The 9967-nt window shown below is 30.5% G+C and overlaps 1 protein-coding gene across 3 annotated transcripts; it reads left to right on the top strand.

Moving 5' to 3' along the window:
* Positions 1-4657: 4657 nt before the first annotated feature.
* LOC137826073 (histone-lysine N-methyltransferase) lies at positions 4658-8950 on the top strand. 3 transcript variants are annotated; one of them, XM_068631918.2, is made up of 4 exons: positions 4674-4918; positions 4999-5067; positions 5519-5704; positions 8680-8950. In XM_068631918.2, exons 1-3 carry the CDS (start codon positions 4751-4753, stop codon positions 5696-5698), a joined length of 417 nt encoding a protein of 138 aa, XP_068488019.1. In that variant the 5' UTR covers positions 4674-4750; the 3' UTR covers positions 5699-5704; positions 8680-8950. The 3 variants fall into 3 exon arrangements, with proteins under 3 accessions (XP_068488017.1, XP_068488019.1, XP_068488018.1); XM_068631917.2 differs by having other exon boundaries at positions 8673-8950; XM_068631916.2 differs by lacking the exon at positions 8680-8950 and having other exon boundaries at positions 4658-4918; positions 5519-5849.
* Positions 8951-9967: the final 1017 nt, after the last annotated feature.

Raw genomic sequence — 9967 nt, 5'->3', positions numbered from 1 at the left:
GTATGAAAATACTATCTTGGTGATGCAGGTTTTATGTTAAAACGAAATATAATTGCGAACCTTATCGCGGGGTTAGATACCATTTGAAAGAATATTCGCGAAGAGGGCCACAAAATGCAAAAGATTTGTTTAATCATCGACATTCATCACTTAGAAATGTAATTGAGAGAACTTTTGGGGTGCTCAAAAAACGTTTTCCAATTATAGCTAGTGAGACTGAGCCACATTATGATGTGGATACTATGACAAAAATTGTTTTAGCTTGTTGTATTCTGCATAAATTTCTACGCAGGGTCGACAATGATGAGTCTCTACTTGAAGAAGTAGATAATGAATTGTTACAAGAAGATGTCCAACCAACCACCACCCATGCTCGTGAACATGATTATAGGCTAAGGTGTCATATTAGGGACACTATAGCAAACAAAATGTGGCAAGATTATGTAAACAATTAATTTCATGAAATAATATATTTTCTCCTATTTTTCAATGTTTGTCATCCTAACTTTATTTAAGTTAACTAGATGGATCGCGGGAAAAATGTTGCTTCAAATTCATCAGGTTCTTATCGAGAGTTCACGAAGTGGACGACAGAGATAGACCTAATTTTTCTTAATGCAATGATTGACGAGGTATGAAAAGGGTGTAAAATTGATGGTAGCTGGACCACTCAAGGATACACTAACATAGTTATGGCTTTAAATGAGGTTGGCTTATCACGTATTAAGAAAAATCATGTCAAGAACCGCCAGAAAAGCCTCAAGGACAGGTGGAGGGAAGTCCATGATTTGTTTGGTGGATTGAGTGGTTTCGCTTGGAACCAGACCACCAAATGTTTTGAAGTCGAGGATGGAGTTTGGAGTGAGCTGATTAAGGTACGATGATAAGTATTTTTTATTTAACAAATACATTTGACTTCACATTTGGCTAAAATACTAATATGTGACATTTATGTAGGCCAAATCATCTGCGGCGAAATGGCGTGTGAATCCAATTCACCATTATGACCTCATGGAGGAGTTGTGGTCTAATGATAAAGCCAGGGGAAGTCGGGTTAGGACAACCCGTGACATCAATTCACCTCCTAACATGAGCAAATTCAGTGTCAACCTTGGGCAATAATATGGATTATATCCCCGACCAACCGAACTATGAGGAGGTAGATGACTACGTCCCACGATCACCTGCTCCTTACTTCCAATCTAGTGACACTCCTTCTGACACGCCGTCAAACACTCCTTCTATGTCATCTGCTGGCTCTGCGGGCACATCCTCATCTCGAGGATCAAAGAGAACAGTCCCTACTATGGACGACATTGATGAACATTTTGCATTGTTGAATACTAATCTTCAACAATGTGTGTCATCAATGAAGGATGGAAATGAAAATGCCTCTAAGTTGGTGGATATTGCTCGTGCACAGGCAACGACAACTCAAGATATAGCTGCCGAAATTAGACGAAAGAAACGACCTATATGCTGAGCATGTACACCACCATCGACGCCATGCCTCATACCAATACTCAAAGTCTAATATTTGAGCAATGCTCGTGGAGCTTAACATCCATGACGAACAAGTCATGGATCAATGCTACGAGTTCTTATGTGAGCATCCAGGAAGAGTTAAGCAACTATTTGGGATGCCATACGAGCGTCGCATGACCAAATTGTTTGCATTCATGACTAGACGTTGATTTGATTTTTCATGTGTCGGCGGTTCCTCCATATCTTCTACTTCAATTTATGATGTCTTAATTTGATTTCACTTGGTCTGTAATTTGTTTCTGTATGTTTCTTGTTGGACAATTATCACTAGAACTGTTATTATTGAACTTTTGGAGTTAAACTATTCATTTTTCACTTGTCATCTAATATTTTGTTTATGCACTTCTACTATTGTGTTTATGATATTGTGATAACTTTCCTTTACTTAAAATTGAGTTTCATATTTGATGTCATGAATATTTCATTTTTTCTATATATTGTACTATTTGCATTATAGATAACATCATCATCCCAGAAACACCACAGAACCCGTAAAAGTAAAGAGCCAACAGAAGGTCATGTCGTTAATCCTTGACCACCAACGAGGATTCAAGAAGTACTTGATTATTCAAGATACTTTAGTACAAAACGACAAATGATGGTCTTTGAAAAAATGTTTCATGGAAGACCAGTCATATCTCCGAAAGCCACGCATTCTTCATTTTTTGTTGCACCAGGGTTTGAATTTCAAAACCTTCTAAACTTCCAACACTTACAACCTTTCCTTGGAATGAAACTTCCTTGCTATGAGGAATTGGTGCGAGTGTTTTATACAAATATGAAGATCACACCTCTTGGTGAACTTGCCATTGAGATTTGTGGCAAGCAGATACACATCAATCAAATGGATTGGATGAATATTGTTGATCTGAGGTATGACGGTGTTAAGTTAACACCTGGGACGATCCCTGAGGAATGTAATTTTTCTCGAGCCTTAGCATTATCGTCCATGCTTCGTGAAGATGTTCAGGGACAGAATGTCAGAAATGCCGGTAGTCTAAAAATGAATGACAACTTTTCACTCCCCAATCCAAACAAAGCCTAACATTCCCCAATCCAAACACCCTCAACTTTCTCCACACTTTCTTCACACTTCCACTCCCCCACACTCTCAACTTTTCACTCTCCCACACCCTCAACTTTCCACTCCCCCACGACCTCTAATCCAAATAAAGCATAAGAGTCTTGGGCCAACTGTGAACCACCAAACCCTTCACAATGACCCTATGAACGACACATGTAACTTATTCCTATTTTAGTATATTTTTTTTCAAAAAAGTGGTTGTGACACATGTAAAAAAACTCTATTTGTCCTCCTTCAATTGTATTAAGTATATTTTATTTGTATTAATTATAGATTTCTCTATTTTTTTCTTTTAAAATACTTGTTTCATATTATAAAATATTGCTTAAAAAAATCACAGATTAGTACACAAGAAAATATTTAAAAAAATTATAAAACTAAGTGAGTTTAGTGTATGATTATTTATTTTAAATTTATATTTTTCTAATTAATTGCTGTTCATAAAATTACTTTTATTATCCTCTTTCTCCATATTTTTCTTCTAAAATAATTTTTTATAATTTATAAAATATCAATTAAAAAATTAAAAAAATCAACTTAAGTGTAGTATAGAACAAAAAGTTTCTTAATTTTTTTTTTATAAAACTAATTGAGTTTAGTGTATGATAGATATATATTTTTCTGGTTATATATTTTTATTAAAATATACTTTTATTACCCTATTTCTCAATCTTTTTACTTCTATTTTTTTTTTCAGAATTATAAAGTATTGATTAAAAAATTTTAAAAAATCACTTTAAGGATAGTGCAGAACAATTTTTTTTCAAATATTATAAAACTAAGTGAGTTTAGTGTATGCTAATTTAATCTCTAGTTATTTATTGTTATTAAAATATACTTTATCCTATTTCTACATATTGTTTTTTTTTTCAGGATTATAAAATAATGATTAAAAAAATTAAAAAAATCACTTTAAATGTATACAACAAAAAATTTCAAAAATTATAAAAGAAGTGAGTTTATGATAATTTAATTTAAATTTATATTTTCTAGTTATTTATTGTTAATAAAATATACTTTTATTACCCTATTTCTCAAATTTTTTCCTAAAGTATTTTTTTTTTCAGAATTATAAAATATTGATTAAAAAAACCACTTTAAGTGTAGTATAGAACAAAATTTTTGAAAAAATTATAAAACTAAGTGAGTTTAGTGTATGATAATTTATTTGAAATTTATATTTTCCTATTTATTTATTTATAATAAAATATATTTTTATTATCCTATTTCTGTATCTTTTTTATTGGAAAGTATTTTTTTTTCTAAATTATAAAATATTGATTAAAAAATCACCTTAAGTGTAGTACAAAATGAAAAATATCAAAAAATTATAAAACTATATGAGTTTAGTGTATGATAATTTATTTTAAATTTATATTTATCTAGTTATTTATTGTTAATAAAATATACTTTTTATTACTCTATTTGCCCATCTTTTTTCTTCTATAATATTTTTTTTTTCAGAATTATAAAATATTGATTAAAAAAGAATAAAAAATCACTTTAAGTGTAGTATAGAATTTTCAAAATATTATAAAACTAAGTGAGTTTAGTGTATGATAATTTATTTTAAATTTATATTTTTCTAGTTTTTTATTGTTAATAAAATATACATTTATTATCCAATTTCTCCATCCTTTTTCTTCTTAAATATATTTTCTAAATTATAAAATATTGATTAAAAAAATAAAAAAAGTAACTTTAAGTGTAGTATAGAATAAAATTTGTCAAAAAATGATAAAAATAAGTGACTTTATTGTATGATAATTTATTCTAAATTTATATTTTCTAGTTATTTATTGTTAATAAAATAGATTTTTATTACCCTATCTCTCCATCTTTTTTCTTCTCAAATATTTTTTTAAATTATAAAATATTGATTAAAAAAAATACTTAAGTGTAGTATAGAACAACATTTTTCAAAATTTGTTAAAATTAAGTGAGTTTAGAGTATGATAATTTTTTAAAATTTATATTTTTTCTATTTTTTTATTGGTAATAAAATATACTTTTATTATCCTATTTCTCCCTGCTTTGTCTTCTAAACTAGATGGGGAAAGGAAAGGGAAAGAATCCCTAACTGCAAGGTTTGTTAGGAAAAAATTAGAATAGAGAAATAAAATGTCGATGAGAGGAATCGGAGGGCCACTTCTATGCATCGGAGATCTCCTGAATGACGTCGGAGAAGAACACCAAGGACACTCTCTCCGTCACGAAGCTTCTCCCAGTCCCTCCTCTTTACATCCCAACAATAACGATCCACCTCCTCACCTCACCAAACTCTTCCAGGTTCGTTCTTTTCGCTTTACATCCATTGAATCTTCAAATTGTAACTCGCGTTAAAACGGCATTCCTTTGGGTCGTTTCAGGAACACTACGATCACTTGAATTCGGCTCTCTCCGGCACCGACCACTCATGGACTTCTCTCACTTTGAAGGTATTGTGCCATTCATCTCAATCCCTTAACCACGACACTGTAGAATAATTCAAACTTAGGAGAACAAACTAAATTCAAAAAACAAGACAAGGTAGGAAAATTTCATTTTAGACTTCCTATTATTATTATTATTATTATTATTATTATTACAAGAGTTTAATTTCTATGCATCAGTATAAAAAGAAATTGAACTTCAACAAAATAAATTGTATAACTTTTAAGATAGCTATGTCAGAAGTCAATAAACTTATCATAGGTGACAATTTGTGATAAGAGAGTAATGTATAATCCTTTTTACACTGTAAATGTATAAATGATTTATCTCTCATTGTTATGATTATTATTGGCTAATGAGGAAGGGAGAAGGGGATTTCGTAGTTGGTCCTTATTTTGTTATTATTAATCTGTTTTCATATTTAACTTATTATATATTATTTTACCCTTCATTTAGTTATGCACTTCTCTAGAAACTGCTAATCAGCTGGTTCAGTCTACCAACTCAAATGTTGCATCCTTGTCTGAGAAGGTTGAGGAGCTACAGAAAATTGTTAAGAGAGGGGATTCTGCAATAGCAGCAGCAAAGACACTTTATTATGTTACCCCTGACAATCACAGTAGTGTTTCAAAGTGAAACAAGGTTAGTAAAATTGTACATCTCATATGATTGGACAGGGTATTGTTATTTTGTTTACTTTTGGTCTAATAGAAGGATTGTTTAAAAGTTGTCAAAGTCTTATGGCTACAAATTTTCAGCCGTTACTTATTTGCAGTGCTATTGTTCATTTCGTCTTCTTCTTTTATCTGTGTCATTTATTTTAAGAGCGACAGCCGGAACATAGTGTTTCATTTCTCAACATGAATTTAGTTTCTCATCCATCATTAGAGTGGTTTGAGCTAGCACTCTGATTCTAGAACATCAAAACTGAATCAAAACAGAAGTACGACACAATCAGTATTTTTTTTTTAAATTGTAGTTGATCAACATGGGACATACTATCTATTGAGTGATGCTTTCCTACAAAGTATTATTAAGTCACTTTTCCTGTACTAAGTGCTTTGTAGCTAAAGAAAACCCAGGGAATACTGAAAAAAAAATAGACAGGTATATACAATTGTTTTTTAAATTTAATGTTGTATCTTGTTATATAATATTAGCATTTACTCATGAACCTAGAAGCTAACACTAGGATTAGGAGAACTGAGGAACATATATAATTTGATTATAATTAATTGATTCCTAAAGTGTGTATATTTGATGAATGTATTTTTTCGTATTTAAAAATAGCTGCATTGGTCATTGTAGAATTTGGTAGTTCAACCAATGTCCTTGCGGCTTTGTTCATTCACAGGGTCTGGTCCAGCTATACTTAATGATTTTTAGCTGGCTATTGAATTTGATTTATTAATAATTTGAGTTAGCTGAAGATGTTTGTTTTGCTTCTTGTTAATTTTTGTATCAATTTGATATCTAAGCTTAACATTTATCCCCTTGTGAGATAGTTGCTACTTTTTTGGAAAACATAATTTCAAAATGCTCTACTAATCTAAATCTAGAGTAAGAAACCAGACTATTATCCCATTGGGGATAAGTTTTCTTAAGAACCACAGTTACACAAATAAATACTATTCCTAAAATCCAATGACTAGTTAGACAGTAGATTTCCAATTATAAATCTGAATTATAGGTATATTATTAATTAATACAATGATAAACAATGTTTTTCCATTCGAAATGTCTACACAATGACAAAGAACCTAGCATTGCTTGTTTCTCCCTAATCTCATATTTTGATAAGGAAAATGTGATCCAACCAGGGGAGCGTTAAGACAAACTTCTGAGAAATATAAGATGGACACTCAACAATATTTGTCTAATATTCTCTGACATATAAAAAGAACTTGATGTAGACATTAGGGGAGAATGCTTTATGAGAACTTCATAGTGGACCGTATCATATGCCTGAAGAAACAGTTACATTGCAAATCAAGGATGTTACCATGGAATATGTCATAAACTTCCAAAGCGAACTTCCCGGAAGGTTTGCCCCATATGAGGAGTGATTAAGGAACTATTGTTATCAGTAGTAGTGTGCTATACTGGTGCAGAGTGGCCATGAGCTGCTACAAAGTTTTGAATAACGGCTATATCAGCTGATAAAAGAAAAAAAGAAGAAAGAATAACGGCTATATCAGTCGCAGTCGTAGCCAACATGGTGGCCTTGGCAGTGTTAGGCCAAGGCTTTTTTGCAAAACCCATTTTTGTCTTCAAAACAGCATTATTTTTGAAGTTTTTCAGGTGAGAAGTTGAGATTTCCCTCCCCTTTTCAGAATTTAAAACTCCCTAATTGGATGTTGTTTCCCACGCTTTTTCTACTGTGCAACACTCACATTGTTTGATTCATTATTACCTATCTTCATTTGTATCTTCTAGAGACACTTTTCTTACTTTGAAACATCCGTTTCAAACTTTGAATCCTCAACCTTCTCTATTTTTTCCTCTCCTATTTTGATTCAATGCTTATTGCTTAAGATGAAGCCTTGTATTCAAAATTTGAAATAGAATAACCATAGCAGCAATCTTATCTGACTAAGGTTGTTGACTACATAAATCACACAATGCTATTGGGTTTGGTTAAAACTAATTTCTTAGGAATGTTTTACACCATGAGAATCCTTTTAATACTTTCTTCAGCTTCTTTCTTGGTCTCTCTACCCTTTTTCGCAAGGCTATTAATATTTATTTCTTTATTTTATAAAAATAAAATAAATCTTGTACTTCTCAAGAAAATGTAATATCTATCATTAAAATGTGTAATGTTAATATTGATTTATTTTAATTAAAAAATGAAGAAAACATAGAAATAAATAAAATATGTAATTAAATTGTAAAAAAGGTAAATGATATTTATAATTTTTCTAAATAATAAAAAATTTCTACGTCACAAATTAATAATAAAATAACAATAAATTTAATGTTCTGTATTGTGTAATTATATTTGCAACATATAAAAACATGGATAAATAAAATCTGTGTTTAATAAATATGACGGAAGAGATTAGAGTATTTATCGTTATATTTTGGGAAAAAGTTGTAAATGTAAAACATTTAAGAAAGGAGATAATTTGGTGTTAGATTAAAATTAATAATATACATAAAGATTTAAATAGAGTTAAATAAAGTAAACAAAAGAAGAACTAAAAAGATAAATTCAAATTTGAATTAAAAATCATCTGCATAAGTAAATCATTTATTGATTTTTTTGATGTTGATGAAATATTGGAAAACTACAACTTAATCATTGATGGGAAGTTGAGCTTTGAAGGCCAAATATGTTAGGACAATGATTTCTTGAATGTCCTTGTATTTGATAATAGGAGCATGGTTTTGGGCGAACTTGTTTCTTGATGTCTATTTCAGTCCCAATTCTTGATGATTTTGGACTACCTTTACAACTTTTTCTGTTTGATTGGGACTGACTTGTGACCTTCATGTGTTGGCCAATAACCTTCGTGTCTAAGCTTAAAAAGAATATTGTTGACTTTATTCACTTCATCCAAAAGATTGATGTACATGTCAAAATTACGGTGGACATGTTTGCATGTAGTAAACAGGTGAGAACATGGTAGGTGAAGATTCTGGAACTTCCCACAATTGCATCAACTTTTGATTGGTCTATTGCCAAATTTTCCACTTGTTTAAACCTCTCTTGGGTTGATCATTTACTCGACCAAGAATCCTGTGCTATTTCTGTCAAGTTCAAGCATTATGTGAGTGTTTAATTTTAAATAATCATCTTTGAATACCTTTGATGCAACTTCAAAATATCAACATTAATCATTGTGGTCACTTCCTCTCATTTGTAAGAAAAATTTGTTGTACCTATTTATATGCTCTGATTGTTAGAGTAGCTGGCCGAAAACAAGAGGGTGAATTCTTTTTGAAAAGATTTTCGCAAAACAAGAAGTCAAATTGAAAATTATGATAAAATCAATTGATTGATTATTTTGTTCAAATGATCAACAGACAAATTTTGTGACTGATTTTGTGTGATTGTTTTGTGAGGGATTTGGTGACCCATTTTGTGTAACTAAAATTGTAGTTAATATTTCAGTCGTTAAATATAACTTATGGTCACTAATTTTGACCACATTTTTCGATCATTGATTTTATCATTAATAGTAACCTCATTTTTCGGTCACTGGTATCAATCACTATTGAACACTTTCTAGTAATGGCACAAAGTTTCACATGTTCTCTATATAAAGAACTAAGAAAAGGGGAAAACAAAAAACGCCAAGACAATTAAGACAAAACATTGTTTAATGCATATGGTGGATGTTAAATGGTATAATTAAACTTAACACTATTAGACACTGTATGTATAATAGATCTTTTGTGCTCTCCATCAAATGATCATGATTTATAGTTAATACATTTATTAAATAATATTTACAAAATAAGTCAAAACAAACATGATATTATTAATAATTCAATCTCAAAATAATACATATTATTCTTTTCAATGCCAAAAAAAATAAAATTTATTTAAATATTAAAATAGAGTATCAAATAAATAAAAAGTGTCCTAGTAATTTAAAACGTGGCCTCATAGGGCCAAAAAGCTCACATAAGAAAAAAAAATCCATAGAGCCAACTATCACCAAAATGGGCCAAGGCCAACCCATAGGGTAATTTTTAAAGTAAAAAAATACGTATAAAAAAATCTTTATACACATAAAAATATTTACTTAATCCAAATTCAAATTTGGTATGAGGAAAGACGGGTTAAACTTAGATCAAGTTAAGTTAGGCTAGCATCATCTCAAGTTGGTCGACACAAGTCGAAGTCAGGCTGAGTCCATGTCAAGCTGAGATGAATTAAAACTACGTTAGGCTGAG

The sequence above is a fragment of the Phaseolus vulgaris genome, chromosome 8, assembly GCF_051622355.1.
Source record: "Phaseolus vulgaris cultivar YP4 chromosome 8, ASM5162235v1, whole genome shotgun sequence".
Lineage (NCBI taxonomy): Eukaryota > Viridiplantae > Streptophyta > Magnoliopsida > Fabales > Fabaceae > Phaseolus > Phaseolus vulgaris.
The sequence above is the reverse complement of the archived record's forward strand: the minus strand, read 5'-3'. Positions and strand labels throughout refer to the sequence as shown.

Bases quoted from the DNA above. Each gene is read 5' to 3' on its own strand.
- LOC137826073 (XM_068631918.2), top strand. From the start codon at position 4,751: ATGTCGATGAGAGGAATCGGAGGGCCACTTCTATGCATCGGAGATCTC. The intron at 4,919-4,998 runs GTTCGTTCTTTT...GGGTCGTTTCAG, and splicing joins ACCTCACCAAACTCTTCCAG to GAACACTACGATCACTTGAA. The intron at 5,068-5,518 runs GTATTGTGCCAT...CCCTTCATTTAG, and splicing joins GGACTTCTCTCACTTTGAAG to TTATGCACTTCTCTAGAAAC.